General features: G+C 39.9%; 1 protein-coding gene and 1 long non-coding RNA gene across 2 annotated transcripts in view; both read left to right on the forward strand.

Annotated features, from left to right (window-relative positions):
- Window positions 1-10,612, forward strand: part of larp6a (La ribonucleoprotein 6, translational regulator a) — a 19,504-nt gene extending 8,892 nt beyond the window's left edge. Inside the window, exons 2-3 of the mRNA NM_199903.1 lie at window positions 514-712; window positions 8,935-10,612. Coding sequence (NP_956197.1) covers window positions 514-712; window positions 8,935-10,023 — 1,288 coding nt within the window. The 3' untranslated portion in view covers window positions 10,024-10,612. The remainder of the gene's footprint in view (window positions 1-513; window positions 713-8,934) is intronic.
- A 562-nt stretch (window positions 10,613-11,174) lies between these two features.
- On the forward strand, window positions 11,175-15,213 carry LOC141378781 (uncharacterized). Its single transcript, XR_012394123.1, has 3 exons — window positions 11,175-13,020; window positions 13,123-13,383; window positions 13,778-15,213. It is a non-coding gene; the product is annotated as an uncharacterized lncRNA (long non-coding RNA).
- Window positions 15,214-19,338: the final 4,125 nt, after the last annotated feature.

A 19,338-nucleotide genomic window follows, 5' to 3' on the forward strand; every position in this document is an offset into this window, starting at 1 on the left:
GTGCGCACTAGTGTCTAATTGTGTGTGTGTGTGTGTGTGTGTGTGTGTGTGTGTGTATGCACAGGTGTCTTAAGTGTGTGTATGTGCGCACACACATGCACGTGTATGCATACACTAGTGTCTTGAGTGCATGTGTGCAAGCGCACGGGTGTCTGGGTGTGCTCAAGTGTGTGTGTGTGCGCGCGCACGAATGAGTGAGTGTATACGCATGTGTGCATGACGGTCCGAGTGTGTGCGCACTTGTGTCTAATTGTGTGTGTGTGTGTATGAGTGTTTGTTTGTGTGCACACAAAAGTGTCTGTGTGTGTGTTAGCCTTCTAGTATCAAATGTTCTTGTTGCGATTTGAACTGCTGCCGTTTTTTCATCAAGGTTTACAGTATTGTCACGATATCGACAATCTGAGTCATGAATATTCTTAGCATGTCGAAGTGCAAACGATATTGTGCATGTTCATTATCATGGTATGTTGAGTTGGATATACTGTATTAAATTGGCATGTGTGTGTGTGTCAGTGGCGCGGGCACCAGCGGTGGCGAGCTGGAGGAGGAGAGCTGGCAGCCTCCAGACCCAGAGCTCATCCAGAAGCTGGTGGCGCAGATCGAATATTACCTGTCGGATGAAAACCTGGAGCACGACGCCTTCCTGCTGAAACACGTGCGCAGGAACAAACTGGGCTTCGTCAGTGTCAAACTGCTCACGTCCTTCAAGAAGGTAAGACCAACACCCCCCCTGCAAAACATCCACACATGAGCAGTTTCCACATATTGAGCTTCACGTTCTTATTTTCCCTCGTTTATTGAAGAGTTGCATTATGGGATGTTGATTGCTCTTCCAACTACTTTTAACCTTAAGTGTGTTTTCTGCACATGTGTAATAGTCTCCAGTGCTGTATTGTGTGTGTCTGTGTTGTATATTACGCTACAAACACCTATAATAAACCGCAGCACATGTTCTGTTATTCTACACTCTTATTCCTCTAGATATTATCTCTAATATTTTCTCAAACGACTAAAATGTCACTAAAAGTCTCTTTGTTAAACTGTAGAGTTGAATTTTCATCATCAGAAGTGGACCGAGCAGAGATCAACATCCCATAATTCAGTATTTTTGGGGTCAAACTGTGATCTTAATCTGAGTTTTAGTATATCAGCTAATAAAATAATAATATTTCCTGCTCAGAACTGATAAAATAAAAAAATGATCATTTTTACACTCGATGAGTTCAGCCTTAAGAAAAAAAATGCCAAAAATTGATTATTTTTGTCTCCAAAAAAGATAAAAACGACAAAATCTAATGTATGAAGAGAAATCTGTAGCTCAAATATTAAAATAAAAGTGATTAATTCAAAAACAACATCCTAAATGAGCAGAAATCTGCTTCCAGAATTTAAAAAAACAAAACAAAACAAATGCCACTGATTTTCAATGTACATCATCATGAAAACTCCTCAATAGCCAAATTCCCAGCGAGGAACTAAACCGCCTAAAATTGACCAATCAGAGGAGTCTCTGTTACTATGGAAACCTTGGCAGAAGCGTTAAGAGCAGTGACCGCTCAATACCATGATGCATTGCAAATGATGTAATCACATGAGTCTGAATACACCAATGCAGATCACACACACACACACACACACACACACACAGATCCCAGAGCCGTCTGCTGGTGCAAATCGAGTCTTAAACTGCTTCTGTTTGTGCAACATGTTGCTTCTGTTTCACAAGTTGTACTTTGAGTTGTAATCCGCCTGAATCTGTCACGGTTTACATAATATTTCTAAATATGAAGGCAAATTAACGGCTGTTTTTCAAGTGCCAAATCAAACTTATAAACTGTTAATTTAATTTATGTACTCAATCACATTATATAGAAATGATTAGACCTGTCACAATCACCAATATCTGGACTTATCACTCTGATTGGCACAACACGAGGACATGAGCTCAATCATTTTAATTGATGCACTACATATCGCCCATACATAACCAATTCTAGCAGCATTTAAGCTGGTTGTGCAGCATCTCTATCTCTACTGGAGCGGTCAGAGTCAGTATGGTGAAACACTGGAGTATTTACTATACATTACTGTAGGATATTCTCATGTGGGTGTCTGACAGCTGGAAATAGATCTGGCAGCAGCCTCTGTTACTCTTTACGTTGCACTTTTGTGTTAACATTTATTATTTATTTAGGGTTTGTTTTCACATTCTGACTCCAGTGCCTAAAGTGTTAAAATGACTATAACTGAAATATTCTTAAGAATACAGTATCATGCGTTGTTTGGAAGTGTTCCTGCATTGTGATATTGTCATTCTGCCATTATATAATGATGAGTGGAGTAAAATGGTCTTGAAATGACAATAATATCGTTCATCGCAATATATTTTGGTGGAATATATATCATACAGCAAAAATGGATATCGTGACAGGCCTACGAATGATGTGTATATTGATCAGTGTTAGATTTTCTTTATTTTGCTCGCCAAATACAGCTAAAACTGTGAAATTATTATGCATTACAGCTGTTTTTAAGCTCTTTAAAATAGAATTGACATTTTATATTTATTTTTGATCAATTTAAAGCATAATTGTTTTTTTTTTAAACAATATATTAATTATTTAGCCATTTACAAAATCAAATCAATAGTTTTTTTTTCTTTTGCTCAGCAAACCTGCATTTAATTCAACCAAAGTACAGCAAAAACAGTCAAATCTCTGTTATTTTACAGCAGTTTTCTATGTGAATTAGGGCTGCACGATATTAAGAAAAAAATCAGACAGTCAAATCAGATTGTTTTTGTTTTGCTGTGAGATATGAATATAATTTCACCAGATGACTTGAGTCGCTCTTTGGTAAGAATTGAGATGCAGATATTGAATCATCAAATGTTAGCACTACATGGCATCTTCATTATATAAATAATTCAATAAAATAATCATCAGTTTTATACTGTACAGTTCGTAGTGCCTGAATGCTTTGAACATCTCATACAACGTGTAAATGATAAACATTTGCTCCATTATGGTAAAAATCCCCATTGACTCTGGCCTGACCATGTTCTTGACTGTGGCTCCTGGTCAGAAATAATCCCAATTCAACATTGCAGATCTTTGTGGAGTGACTATTGCGGATGCACACATTGCCATATCAATGCTAAAACCATACACTGTGCAGCTCTAATATGAATATAGAAATGTTCTGTATGAAATGCTGCTTTGATCAAGAAACATGATTTTATATGAATAAAAGTGTATTTTTCAGAACAGTAATGACATGGAAATCTGTTATGACACAATGCATGTCTTTAACACCACATTTGATCACAATTTAAACAACCTTGTTATGGTATTATTTGCAAAATTTAACAAAGATTTGACCAAGCTTTTGAAGGGTGTAAACGGTCACCATTTACTTTTGTTCCAAACCTGTTTGAATGTTTTGAATGTTGAAAAACTGCTAACCATTGTCTCCCATAGGATTTTTTTCCTATTATACACTGTAAAAAAAAAAAAAAAAAAAAACTTGGTTGCCTTAAATTACACTAAATTAAATTAAACCTATGAGTCCATTGAACTTATGTTAATCTGATTTAAAATAAAATGTATAAAATTAAGTTGGAACATGATTAACTTTAATACGTGACAATGACCTAAAAACATGCTATCGTGACTAATTAAATATTTAATTTTTATAGTGTAAATGTCTATGGCAGATTTGTTTTTTTATTATATTTTTCTTGTCCCCAGCATTCTTCAAAATATCTTGTGTGTGTGTGTGTAACAGGAGAAGAAAATCCAAAGTTTGCACCCATTTAAGCGAGTAAATGATGAGAATTTTAATTTTTGGGTGAACTGTCCCTTTAAGATCCATACTCAATGCACCTTTATGACCCCCCCCCCCCAAAACACACACACACACTCCCTCCTACTTCTGTAATCATAAAGCGATAAATATAATAAACCAAATTAATAATGATAATAAAGCTAGTGAGGTGTTAAAACCAGTATATTTATTTTAGTCCTGTTGTGTAATTGTGTAGGACAGGACTTTAAAAATAACATTGCAATATTTAGTGTAACAACACTTCCCAGTCTACAGTATGAAACTGAAATGCAATTCATTCATTCATTTTCCATCGGCTTAGTCTTTAATTCAGAGGTCGCTACAGCTGAATGAACTGCCAACTATTCCAGCATATGTTTGACACATCGGATGCCCTTCCAGCTGCAACCCAGCACTGGGAAACACCCATACACACTCATTCTCAAACACACACACACACTCATACACTACGGCCAGTGTAGTTGATCAGTTCCCCTATAGCGCATGTGTTTGGACTGTGGGAGAAACCGGAGCACCCGGAGGAAACCCACGCCAACACGGAGAGAACATGCAAACTCCACACAGAAACACCAACTGGGACTCAAACCAGAGACCTTCTTGCTGTTGCTGTCACAGTGCTAACCACTAAGACACCATGCTGCCCCAAAATGCAATTAATATTAAAGTTAAACTCCATAATAGGTAAACTGTGCAGTAAATCTACAAATGGCAGAGTTTCAAGCTGTGGTTTGATCAGGTCACACTGTGATGCCGATGCTGAAATGGTATATTGTGCAGTCTTTGTGTAGCGATTAAATAAATCTCTCCTGAAATGGTTTAAGGGCTTGATTTTTCTATTTCCAATTCTCCTTTCTAATGTAAGTTTGTGATTCACCTTCAGTGTGAGCGGGCTGCTTTGATTCGTGACTCAGAGCTCGTTTTGAAACGCCCATGAAGAAAATGAGGGAGAACAATACTTCTGTCATGACAGCCTGAGTAAAGTACAGTAAATTGGCTGTTTTTTTTTAGGTTTTAACAGACTGGAGTTGCCTTTTAAAAAGGGAACAGACATTTCATCATGTTCCTCTCAAAGCTTCCCGTTTCAGTGGGAAATGATGTCAGAAATATGCCTTGCACAATACATTCGGTCATTTAAAGTCTGCAGGAAATCAACAGGTTTATATTGATTTTACTCGCACACATTGCAAGTCTTCAGATGAACAACAAATCTGTGCACAAGTTAAATGACTGATTATCGTTTGTTTTGGTAATCTTTAAATCAGTCTGACCAAATTCTGACTCTAATTGGGCAAAGTGATATTTAGCCACGCCCTTTTAACCATTTGTTTTACAGCAAGTAAAAGGAGGGGGGGTTTGAAATAAACCACTCCCCCTATTTAATATTCCATTTTAGTTGGAACTACATTCTGAACTGTCTTTTCCTGGTAGTCAAAAATCGTTAATATAATAACAGTAGTAATAATAATAATAACTAACAATTATAATATACTTACTACAATATTGAGAATTGTTTTGTTTTTGGTAATCTTTAATCAAAATCTGACCCAATTCTGGTTGGACAATTTGGTTTTTAGGCACACTCCTTTAACCATTTAAAGTTAGTTAAACCCCTTCCCCTACTCAGTATACATTTTACTTGGAAATGCATCATTCTGAAAAGTCTTTTTATGGGTGTCAATAATATTAGAGCTAATAATAAATAGTTAATAATAATTACATTTATAATATGATTATTATAAAATTGAGTTTTTTTTTTTTTTGTTGTTTATGGCATCTTTTATTAAAATTGTACCAAATGCCCTGATTGGGTGAAATGAGCTGATAAGACACTCCCCTTTAACCATTAGTTTGCTACAAGAGAAAGATGAGCTCAAATAAACCCCGCCCCCTGTTCAGTATTTATGTTAGTTGGAAATGCATCATTCTGAAAAGTCTTTCTATGATTGTCAAAAATAAAGTTGATGATAATATTAATAACAATTATACTATAATTAATATAACACTGACTTTCTTTTGCTTGCTTTGACAATCTTGTTAATAAAGTTAAAATAAATAGTTAATAATAATAATAATAATAATACTATTAAATTTATAATACATCTAATACAGAGATTTTTTTTGCTTATGTTTTTGGAAATTTTAAATCAATCTAACCAAATTCGGACTCTGATTGGGCGAAATTAGTTGTTTAGCCATGCCCCTTCATCCATTAGTTTGCTACAAGAGAAAGATGAGCTCAAACCACGCCCCCTACTCAATATTCCATATTTACTTGGAATTAAATCAAATAAATCTTTCTTTTTATGGTTGTCAAATAACAATGGTTAATAAGAATAATATTTTTTAATTATAATAGAGAATATTTTTCAGTGTTTTGGTAATCTTTCATTAAAATCTGACAGTTCTCTGACTCGGAGCGAAATTAGATACTAAACCACACCCCTTCAACCATTAATTTGCTGCAAGTGAAAAACGTGAAAAGCTTTAAAATAAACCATGTTCCAGTTTAGTTGGAAATACATTTCTGAAAAGTTTCTTTCTTTTTATGGTTGTCTGATTGAGCTGCTGTATTTTTGTAATAATAATAATAATAATAATAATTAATACTGGGCAAAAATTAATAGCATCTAATGTAGAAGTTTTTGATATAAGGTGTGTGAGATTTATAACAACAATAGTACTAATAATAATAAATATAAAGTCTGCAGCAGCTTCTGGTTCATGCAGCCTTTAAAGTGCCATGTGCAACTAAATTAACTTCCAACTCTGTAATCATTATTCGATTTTTAACTAAATGTGATGCTCATTTTTGGAGTCTGATGCTAATTTGGTTTTCACTGCTTTTTCCTGTGCTTTATCAGCCTCAATTAAATCTGCACTTTAATGTGGAGCAACACAAAATGACTTTCTTCTGTGATGTCGACACTAAAAAAGCCACTAATGACTGGCGTGTGTTGATGAATGGACCCTTTTCACACATGATTGACTTGTTTCCAGGGTTATAAATGCTGCCTTCATGTGCCATCACAATTATTCTCCAATTTCCAACTGGGAAACTCTGCTGGAACTGGCTCTCCAATTGTATTTACTACTGAGAAACTCATAAATGAATTTGGTGTTTGAGTTTGTGAGGGATAAACCTTGATTATGGTGGCTGGAAGATCATCTTCAAGTTAAAGTCGTGCATATCAAATTAATAACCATTTGAGGATTAGACTCGATTAAACATACAATTAGCATGCATTTGGCCAAAATTTTCTTCGTAGTTGACTAATATAACTGATTACAGTTTTTATGGTGGTCAATGATTGTGATGCTGCGTCTTTATAAATACTTAAACCTAAAATAATCAATTCAGTTAGGAAGGGGTTAAGTTAAATATGAGTTTTAATTAGTGTGATTTTTTTTTGTGACTAATAACTTAAATAAGACTGCTGAGGGCAATTGCTCTTTCTTTTGAGAATTGAAGTGTGATTAACACTAGCCTAGAGCACCATCTGCTGTCAGACTAGCCTAGAGGGCAGCCTGCTGTTAAAATCTAGTCTAGAGCACCGCCTGCTGTCAAGTTCTAGCCTAGAGCACCACCTGCTGACAAACTCTAGCAAAGAGCACCGCCTGCTGTCAAGTTCTAGCCTAGAGCGCCGCCTGCTGTCAAGTTCTAGCCTAGAGCGCTGCCTGCTGTCAAGTTCTAGCCTAGAGCACCATCTGCTATCAAATTCTAGCCTAGAGCACCGTCTGCTGTCAAATTCTAGCCTAGAGCGCCGCCTGCTGTCAAATTCTAGCCTAGAGCACTGCCTGCTGTCAATTTCTAGCCTAGAGTGCCGCCTGCTGTCAAAAACAAGCCTAGAGTGCTGTTTGCCGTCATACTAGCCTAGAGCACCGCCTGCTGTCAAATTCTAGCCTAGAGCGTCACCTGCTGTCAAAAACTAGCTTAGAGTGCAGTTTGCCGTCAAACTAGCCTAGAGCGCCGCCTGCTGTCAAATTCTAGCCTAGAGCGCCGCCTGCTGTCAAATTCTAGCCTAGAGCACCGACTGCTGACAAAAACTAGCCTAGAGTGCTGTTTGCCATCCAACTAGCCCAGAGTAACGCCTGCTGTCAAAAACAAGCCTAGAGTGCTGTTTGTCGTCAAACTAGCCTAGAGCACCGCCTGCTGTCAAATTCTAGCCTAGAGCGCCGCCTGCTGTCAAAAACTAGCCTAGAGCGCGGTTTGCCATCAAACTAGCCTAAAGCACTGCCTGCTGTCAAATTCTAGCCTAGTGTTGTCTGCTTCCAAAATTAAAACCAGAGTGCTATATGCCGTAAAACTAGCCTAGAGTATCATCTACTATACAAAAAATAACCTATAGCGTGGCTTGCTGCCAAAAACTAGCCTAGACCTCTGCCTCCTACCAAAAACTAAACCAAAGCGCCATCTGTTGTAAAACTAGCCTAGAGCACCATCTACTATACAAAAACTAGCCTAGAGTGCGGCTTGCTGCCTAAAACTAGCCTAGAGCGCCACCTGCGGCCAAATACTCAACTAGGTCGCCATCTACTATTCAAAAACTTGCCTAGAGCGCTGTCTAATGTCAAAAACTAGCCTAGAGGGTCACCTGCTGTGAAAAAATACCCCAGAGGGTCACCTGCAGTTAAAAACTAGCCTAGAGCGTCTCCTGTTGCCAGTAACAAACTAGCCTAGAGTGCTGTCTGCTGTCAAGTACTCGCCTAGAGCGCCCTCTACTGTCCACAAGCTCAGCTGATTCAAAAGAGAAGCAATGACTAGAAAAGTACAGTACCGACAAATCATTCCATGTGACTTCAGTGGACCAATCCTAACCATACAAAGCACCAACACTTGTGCACTATAAAATGAGTTTGTTTGCCAACATCCTCTGAATCAGGTTAAGGTGTGCGTTTACTGCCGGCAGTGTATTGCCATTAGAGTCAACAACACAAGACACAAGCAGCGTGGTATGGCCCATATGAGACATGCACACCCTGACCTGAAGCTGAAAAGCTTTCACAGTTTTTACTATTTGTTTTTGCATTAAGTGCCAAAAATAGTCAATTAATGGTCACACCTCTGCATCCCGTCTCTTTCTCCCTCAGGTCAAGCACTTGACGCGGGACTGGAGAACCACGGCGTATGCCTTACGCCACTCCAACCTGCTGGAGCTGAACGATGAGGGCCGGAAGGTGCGCCGCAGGTCGACCGTGCCAGTTTTCGCCAGTGAATCTCTGCCGAGCCGCATGCTTCTACTGAGCGAACTGAAGCGCTGGCCGGAGCTGGGCATCGCCCTCGGCGGAGATTCCAACAACGGAAGTGGTCCGACCCAGCAGGAGCGCCTCATGGAGCTGCTTCTGAAGGCCTTTGGAAACTACGGCCCGATCGCCTCCGTGCGAGTTCTCAAACCAGGGAAGGATTTACCAGCCGATCTGAAGAAACTCAGCGGGCGCTACTCGCAGCTAGGCACAGAAGAATGCGCAATTGTAGAGTTCGAAGAAGTAGAAGCAGCAATGAAAGCCCATGAGGCGGTCGGCGGAGAGGGAGGAAATCGAGGACCGCTAGGATTGAAAGTGGTGCTAATCGGCACCAAGCCACCGAAGAAAAAAGTTCCTAAAGATCGGCCGAGAGATGAAGGAATCGGCGGCATGCGTAAGAGTCGCTCCCTGAATAGCCGCGTACGAGAGTTGCAGTATCACGGAGACGACTCAGCCGCAAGTTCATCAGAAACCGAAAGCAATCCGACATCTCCACGATTAGCTCGAAAGTCACGCTCATGCAACAAGCTCAGTCCGACAAGTGCAGGCCCGAACCATCTCAGCCCGGTGGTTTCACCTAGGTCCAGTCCGTGGAGCAGCCCACGCGCTAGTCCATGCACCCAGCGCAAAACACATCCATCGGGGAAGTCTCCGCTGGCTAGCGAGGGTCGCTTGAGTCCTGAGCCAGGACGCCGTTGGGCAGACTATTCCTCAGACAGTAGCCTGACCCCGTCGGGAAGCCCTTGGGTCCAGAGGCGCAAGCAGGTCGCTAGTCAGGAGAGCAGCCCGGTGGGAAGCCCAATGCTAGCCCGGAAGATCCAGAACGCAGACGGGCTTCCTCCGGGTGTGGTGCGGCTTCCGAGAGGACCGGACGGCACACGAGGCTTTCACTGTCCTCCGCTCGGCAAAACTGCGTCCACACAGACCTGTCTATAAAGATCTTCTGTCGCCCCAAACACTCTGAACGCAGTCATGACCATCTCCTGTCCTTTTGTAAAACCTTTTTTCTATATGCTATTTTTGTTAACGTTTTATACATCTTAATTTGACTGAATGATGGCATCGCCGCATGGGGAAGCAGGCGGGAAACATATTTAAGTTTTAACCATCACCGTTGTATAGATGCACGTTTTGTAAAGACCTTCTGAAGGGGTTGCCCTGGTGTCTGACTCTCATGTTGTACATGTATTGTGTGTGTGTGTGGGTCGTCGTTCAGGCATTCTGTTGGGATCTCAGTGACACCGTATGCCTTTCTGAAGACCCCTAATCTCGGGAATCCCTTCGGTTTTATTTGATTTGATTTCTGTTGTCCTTTAATATGCTTCTCATTTTAGCGGTTTTCGGATCAGCTGGGATCTGCTTTCTTTTGTCTTTGGTTCGAGTCCTCTCCGCTTCCTCTCCGCACAGTGAAAGAGTGTTTGAGGTTTCTGTCCTGAGCACAAACGCCTCGTATTCTTGCCTTCATCTGAATTAAGGCGCTGCGCAGTCTGCTTCCTTACTGTACAAATAAATCACTTCAATCGCAGTTATCTGGGGTATTGCTCATTTCTTAAGATCCAATATTCTCTTGCTTTTGGCAAGTTTCTGTTTTGCATCTCAATTCTCCAGATTGCATGTAAATCAGCAGATGTCTGCTCTCGCATTCAGTCTTAAAGGGGCTGTGCATGCACAAACGAAAAATTCTGGTTTGTTTACAAACCTGATAGTTTCCTAATTCTGTTGAACACCAAGATATTTACTGAAGAATGCTAGAATAAAAACAGCCACTATTTCTGTTCTATAAAAGCCGCTCGGTTCACCAAAAGAAGAGAATAAAAGTAGAACCATGCAGAAAAAACCATATTGCAGTGAACAATGAACTCGCACAAAGCGAACATGACAGAGTTATGTAAATGCTTTAACAGCAGAAGTGTGATTTTTACCACAATAAACAAACACTAGGCTAAATATTGTTTTGGCATCAGCCATATTTCTGCAAGTGGCAGATTAATTGGTGACTAAACAAACAGTCTGAGGCGTTTCTTCCAATATGCATGAGTTTGCTCTGCTGCCCTGATGATGCACAATTACAGCAGAGCTTTATTTGCACTCTTGTTCACGCAGAACCACTGGCAGCTGAAATAACGGCTGCTCTTACACTGAGAAGGTCAGCAGCATAGTGTTGTTTTAATGCTGAGAATCATCATCATTATTATAGATCTAGCATGATCATTTAAATGATCAATCATGTCAAGTCCATCAGAGCTTTATTCCAGTGTTTTAATCTGCAGGTAAGGTGAGCATTTGGTACCATTACCTGGAAGATGATTTTATTTGACCCAGCATGACGTGGTAATGTTTCTTAGCAACCGTCTGATCTCGGCGGGATGCTGAGGCGACTGCGGGCCAATGCGTGTTCTAGTTGAGTCAGGTGATCTGGGATATTCTGAGGGTCATCTGGGTTCAGTTCTGAGTGAAATTATCCCTGAGTGAAGCCTCTATTCAGAACGCTGTTTAGACTCCGACTGCACTTAATTTGAGTCCTTTAAAAGAGCATTGATCCAGCGGCAGCGTTCTGCTGTAATTTGCTATAATATCAGTAAATGAATGTGCTTTTATCTGCATGCTCGTCTGAATCACACTGGACTCTTTTGAAAAACAACAATTACAGACTGTTTTCTGGTGGGAGATCTGCATTTCCTATTAAATGGCTAAAATCTTCTCTACAAAAAAATCTGATTGAAGTTTATGAATCAGTCATATGGGGACCAATCTTACATGAAGCCTTGATCTCTGGGTATTACACAGGGTATTCAGTCCTCAATTTAAAGCAATGACGACTGAGTTCTGTTGCTCAAATGAAGTTTTGGCAATTTAATTGGACAAAAAAAAGTATGGAGTCACTAGGGCTGCACAATCTTGAGATTCAATTATTTAGTTTTTCTGTGATCTCTATATATTTCCAAATCAGTATAATTTCATCAGATCATTCGAATGGCTATCTCTGGAAATAATTCATTATTTTTGATTGATTGGTGTGATTTTATAGAGCAGTGCATCTGCATAAAATATATTTTAAAAAGTTGTGCATACACCCACAGGAAAAAATACTGAAGATCTATAAATATAGTGCAATTTTACAGCGTTGGACCATTCTATTGTCAAGGAATATACTTAATATGTTGTGATTCTATAGTTGCTAGGGTAACAACAGCCAGTAATTAATGTTGGGGTGATTCTATAGTTGCTACAGTAACACAACTCATAAATAATGTTGTGGTGATTATATAGTTACTATGGTAACAACTACAGTGATTGATCTGTTGTGGGGATTCCATAGTTGCTATGGTAATACAACTGGTAATTGATGCTGTGGTAATTTTATAGTTACTATGGTAACAACTACAGTAATATCTTGTGGTGATTCTTTAGTTGCTATGGTAACACAACAGCTAGTAATGTTGTAATTATATAGTTACTATGGTAACAGCTACAGTAATTAATCCCTTGTGATTCTATAGTTGCTATGGTAACACAACAGCTAGTAATGTTGTAATTATATAGTTACTATGGTAACAGCTACAGTAATTTATCTCTGTGTTGTGATTCTGTAGTAACTATGGTAACAACTACAGTAATTAATCCCTTGTGATTCTATAGTTGCTATGGTAACAACAGCTAGTAATTAATGCTGTAATTTTATATTTACTATGGTAACAACTACAGTAAGTAATCCCTTGTGGTGATTGTATAGTTGCTATATTAACACAACTTGTAATTAATCTGTTGCGGAAATTCCATGGTTGCTATGGTGATACAGCTATACTAATTAATCTGTCACAGTGATTCTATTGTTGCTATGGTAATAACAACAAGTAATAAATCTTACATAATGATATAGTTGCTATGGTAACAACTACAGTAATCTGTTGTGGTGATTCTATAGTTGCTATGGTAACAAAACAAATAGTAACTAATTGTTGTGGTGATGCTACAGTTGCTATGGTAAAACAACGACGTAATTAATCTGCTTTGGTGATTCAGTAGTTGCTATAGTAAGTGACACGATTACAATAATATATACCAACAACGGAGTACTGTGGATTTCTACAGCTATAGGGTATATTATACTACAATACGCCGCCGTTTATATGACATTGTATAAACAGTAATATACATATAGAGTAGAATTAAAGTACTGCCAGTTTATAAGCAGGTTAGTGAACTGTAATTCCCCCACTAATACCGACAATATATCACTTTAATCTATTAAACATGTAACATGCCACTTTTTCAACCTTTAAAACATCAAAAGTTGTTGAAGGACCCTGCTGAAAAATCCAGCTTAAACCAGCCTAGGCTGGTTGGCTGGTTTTAGCTGGTCGACCAGGCTGGTTTTAGAGGGGTTTTGGCCATTTCCAGGCTGGTTTCCAGCCATTTCCAGCCTGGTCTTAGCTGGTCAGCCTGGAAAATGACCAGCTAAAACCAGCTTGACCAGCCTGGTTTAAGCTGGAAATAGCTGGTTTTGGCTGGGCTCCCAGCCTGGCTAGGCTGGTCAAGCTGGTTTTAGCTGGTCATCTCCCAGCCTGACCAGCTAAGACCAGGCTGGAAACCAGCCTGGAAATGGCCAAAACCCCTCTAAAACCAGCCTGGTTGACCAGCTAAAACCAGCCAACCAGCCTTGGCTGGTTTAAGCTGGATTTTTCAGCAGGGGAGAGAGCATAGTAGCATACATCATGTTTACATCAGGTCAGTTGGTATTTCTGTGTGGAGTTTGCATGTTCGAGTAAATTGCGAGTGAACTACAGCTTTTTACCAAACCCCTGCACAAGCCTAAACCCAGACTCTGACTTTCTGTCTGTCTTCTGCATGTCTAGTCCTGCATCCAGCTTCTACAGTGCAGTCATAATATGAGTGCTGGCGTGTTATTCTCAACATGAACACAGCAATTAAAATCTGCCTCTGGTTCATATTAGAAGTCAGTTCTGAGAAGCAGCAACAGAAAATGTTGAAATATTGGCGTCTACATAACCTTCCCTGCAGTGTTCTAATCAAATCTACAAGACGTGTTTCTGTGGACGAGCTACAGGTCTGACAGCATAGTTTATGGGTGTGGGAAATGACTTCAGGGCCCATATTCACAGAACCTTGTATGTTAGATCTAAGAGTTCTGAATAGCAGTAAAGGATTTCAGCTTTCTGTTCAAAGCTGCTCATAATGCTGCTGAGATGAGTTTACAGAGAAACCTGAAGCTGAGCATGAGGGCGGGGCTGAGCTTGCTGCTATGGGTGATGTCATCATGCTATGCACAAAGGTGATTGGTTGATGGGGAGGGGTCTCTGTTAGGGATTTATTCATAGAAATATTGCAATATTGTGCTGCCATGTTTATCATATATTCATTTTCCTTTGGTTTAATTCCTTTATTCACCAGCGGGATGAACCACCAACTTATCCATCATATGTTTTACACAGCGGATGCCCTTTCAGCTGAAACACAGTTCTGGGAAACACCCATACACATACTCATACACTGAAAAAGATGATTCAAAGATGATACCTTGGATTTCCTAAATTTGTTCAGGGTAAGTGCATGCAAACAATGTATTTGGGCTGTATTTAAACAAACAAATTAAGTTGAACATTACTACATTTGATTTGTTTAAATTCAACCCATATGAACAGTTATGCAGACATGATTTTTTCAGTGTACACTACAGCCAGTTTAGTTGATCAATTCACACTCATTGACACACTCATACACTACAGGAAGTTGAGTTCATCATTTATTCATCTTGGGTCACCACAGTGGAATGAACCTCCAACTATTCCAGCAAATGTTTCACACAGCGGATGCTCTTCCAGCTGCAACCTAGTTCTGGGAAACACCCATACACACTCATTCATACACACACACACACACTCATACACTACGGCCAGTTTAGTTGATCAGTTCCCTTATAGCGCATGTGTTTGGACTGGGGGGGAAACCGGAGCACCTCCATGCCAACACGGGGAGAATATGCAAACTCCACACAGAAACACCAACTGACCCAGCCGGGACTCGAACCAGTGACCTTCTTACTGTGAGGACACAGTGCTAACCATTGAGCCGCTGTGTCGCCCCTGCCATATTTAAATACAGATTAAAAATAAAACAAACGTTGCCATTTTCAATAGTAGTTTTAAAGTGCATGACTTCAAAATGTTTTTCAGGGTCAAGCTACATTACATATGTGGACGGAGATATAAAAAATGCATTATTTACATTAATTATTTGCTTTTACTTATTTTATACCAGGAATCAGGAACCTTTTTTCAGTAAAGAGCCATTTCAGATTTTTTTTAGCAAATGCATGTTTGTAAAGAGCTATTTGGATGTGTGTGTGTGTATATACAGTATATATATATATATATATAATTCACAAAATGCCTTTTTAAAAATGCATTTGCTACTCTATTACAATAAATTACTAATAAAATATTATAGTATTACTACTAATACTATATTATTATTTGTAATATTACTATACATAATACAGGTTTAAACAAAACCTTAATTTATGTCCATGCTCATCTCAAAAATAAACAAACATGAAGCATCACATGTTAAGCAAGTCCACGAATGAAGAAAGAATAATTTACAGTATTTTTATTTTCATCACCACTCATGAATGTTGTTTATATTTAAGTTTCTATAGAAATGTAGGTTGTTTAACCTTTATTGGTCACAATTCAGGTTTATCCATGTGGCCATAAACGTACATTGGTCCAAACGTCCTAGCTCTTATTCATTGTGCTGTATACAATTTAAAAGGGGATTGTAATTGTGTTTTCGATAGGCAACAGATTTTTAGTGATGGTTATAGTTTTTTAAATGATAATATAATATTAAAGGAAGACAGCTGGAGAGCCACAGATTTTTGGTCAGAGTCATGTGTGGCTCAAGAGCCATAGATTCCCTACCCTAAGTATGTGCTTTGCTTTTAATGTTTCAGACATCAAATTATTATTATTTTTTAAATAATCATGTATAGTTTTAATGAATTTTCATCCAATGTTCATCCAAATTTAATGTATTTTCTTAGAAAAAAAAAAAACAAATACATTTTTATGTGACGGGGCAAAGCAGTGGTAGTGCTGTTGCCTCACAGCAAGAAGGTTGATGGGTCACTGGTTCGATCCTCGGCTCAGTTGGCGTTTCTGTGTGGAGTTTGCATGTTCTCTCTGTGTTAGCGTGGGTTTCCTCCGGGTGCTCCGGTTTCCCTCACAGTCCAAAGACATGCGGTACAGCTAGGTAGGCTACATTGTCCTTAGTGTATGAGTGTTTGTGTGTGGATGTTTACCAGAGATGGGTTGCAGCTGGAAGGGCATCCGCTATGTAAAACTTGCTGGATAAGTTGGCGGTTCATTCCGCTGTGGCGACCCCGGATTAATAAATGGACTAAGCCGACAAGAAAATGAATGAATTAATTACATTTTTAAGTGACGTTTATTTATAAACTAATTTCGAGAGGATCCTGTGCTTATGATTGATCACAGCCGGTCCTGCATCAGCCCACAATTGATTCACCAATCAGTTCCTAACTTGCTATAAATAACCAGAGGTTTCTTACCTCAGTATCTTCATCTTGAAGAATCCCTCCATACCACCCATACTCCCCCTCATTTCCAGATGGGTGACACGGTGGCCCAGTGGTTAGCACTGTTGCCTCACAGCAAGAATGTAGTCCTTACTAAACCAGCTGACATTTCTGTGCAGAGTTTACTCGTTCCCCCCGTGCTCGCGTGGGTTTCCCCCAGGTTCTTACGGTGGCCGAGAGAGCTGCACACGCTGCAATTTAAGAAAGCACATGCAGTTACAAAAAAACCCAGCAAATAAAGAAACAATCCTCATCAGTTTGACAGCACATGTGTTGCAAATCTGTCACAACACAAACAACTGAAGAAACACAGCTAATCGGTCACAACACCGGCAAATATGCACTTAACACACTCTATCAGTGCTTCATTGATGTAAATAATGCAGGGCTTGATCTTCTGGGGTAATATTCGACTAAACATTTTCCCTGTTTAGGATTTCCTCTTAAATGGAAACTCAGGAGGAAATCCTAAATGTGTTAAATACTTCTTTCAAGCTATGATCACGTTTTGTGAATCCAGGCGTGATCTGCTTGTGTGTGTGTGTGTGTGTGTGTGTGTATCAGTGTCATGAGGGTGTCGTGTCGTCTGCTCTGTGAACACTGTCAGATCTGGTGAGAAAGGAGGAGCGCGGGCTGATACACAGAGAATGCCAAAGCATCACCGTCAGCGTGTGTGTGTGTGTGTGCGGGAGGGCGAGGAGGAGGCGTTTGTGGAGCTCAAGATAGATCTGACTTTACTGAAGCCAACGCACAAAACACACTACAGATCATCACTGAACACCTCCTCGCTTCTGTGTCAGATCACTCTACTTAATAATGACTTTGATTTAAAGGGTACTTGTCATGCAGAAATTACTTTAATAAGGGGTGTGTGTGAGTGTGTGTGTATCTCCAGCAGCCTCTAATGATGAACATGAGTTAATTGTGTTTATTATAATCAGACTTGATGAATGAAACACTTTGATTGACATTCTCCCTTTGTACGTGTCTTCAAAGGGAGAAAGCCCCGCCCACTAGTGCCCATCTCTCCATCTCATTAGCATAAACAGCAGCCCTGAGTGAGAAGCAGCCGTCTGTCCATTAGCCATTAGAGTGTTTGAGCTGCAGAAGATGATGTCAGCATAGACTAAGAGGATTATAGATGTGCAGTTCTAGATGAACAAAGACAGAAGCATCAAGCGCACACACACACACACACTGAAGCACACATGCACACCTGACCAGCACTCACAACACACACACTGCTGTTTTACATATGACACTATGCCGTCTGTAGCTCCGCCCTCTTCTTAAAAAAAACAATCTCATTTGCATTTAAAGCGACAGTCACCAAAACACCACAAAAAGTCCTGAAAGGGTCAGTTTCAGAGAGCTGGAGAACATCATCTGTGTGCTGTTCTCAGCTAAAACACACACACACTAGACACAGCAGAGACGCAGTTTACAGCTTGTAATAAGGGGAAGAATAGGTCTGCAGTAATATAAGACTCAAAACCCTGCTGATCAGAGGATTCACGAATAATGCACATGTAGATACACTTCCATCATCATCATCATCATCATCATCATAACAGTGTCCAGCTTCACTTCTCTATAGTGTCTACAGCAGGGGTGGCCAACCCTGTTCCTGGAGATCTACCTTCCTTTTAGTTGCAACCCTTATCAAACACACCTGCCTGTAATCAAGTAGATTTCAGGTCCTAATTAATGGGTTCAGGTGGGTTTGATCAGGGTAGGAGCCAAACTGCACAGGAAGGTAGATCTCCAGGAACAGGATTGAGCACCCCTGATCTACAGTAGTCTACACTTGTCAAAGCATGCAGAACATGATAGGCCATAATAATACAGTGTTCTTGATAGAACTTGTCCTGAATACCATCCAAAGCCCTCATTCTTATACACACACACACACACACACACACACACACACACACACACACACACACACACACACACACACACACACACACACACACACACACACACACACACACACACACACACACACACACACACTGCTGCAGTTACATAACATGTCCTGTTGTGTGCATATGTATAATGTGTTAATAAATACACAATAATAAAGAACCATTTGGGGTGGCACAGTGTCTCATTGGTCAGCACTGTGGCCTCAAAGAAAGGTCACTGGTTCGAGTCTCGGCTGGGTCAGTTGGTGTTTCTGTGTGGAGTTTGCATGTTCTCCCCGTGTTGGTGTGGGTTTCTTCCGGGTGCTCCGGTTTCCCCCACAGTCCAAACACATGCGCTATAGGGGAACTGATCAACTACACTGGCCATAGTGTATGAGTGTGTGTGTGTGTGAATGAGTGTGTATGGGTGTTTCCCAGAACTGGGTTGCAGCTGGAAGAGCATCCGCTGTGTGAAACATTTGCTGGAATAGTTGGCGGTTCATTCCACTGTGGTGACCCAAGATGAATAAAGGGATTAAACCGAAGGAGAATGAATGAATGTAAGCACACGCATGATCATTCTGTCATCACTTACGCTCATCTCAGAGCAATACGACTAGAATCACTTGTTTTGTTGAACACAGAGGAGGTTTTAAAGGCTGTAACTGTGTCAGAATGTTTCATCTTGTGTGTATATTTATATCATACAAACTAAAATTACTA

Source organism: Danio rerio, chromosome 18 (genome assembly GCF_049306965.1).
Source record: "Danio rerio strain Tuebingen ecotype United States chromosome 18, GRCz12tu, whole genome shotgun sequence".
Classification (NCBI taxonomy): Eukaryota; Metazoa; Chordata; class Actinopteri; order Cypriniformes; family Danionidae; genus Danio; species Danio rerio.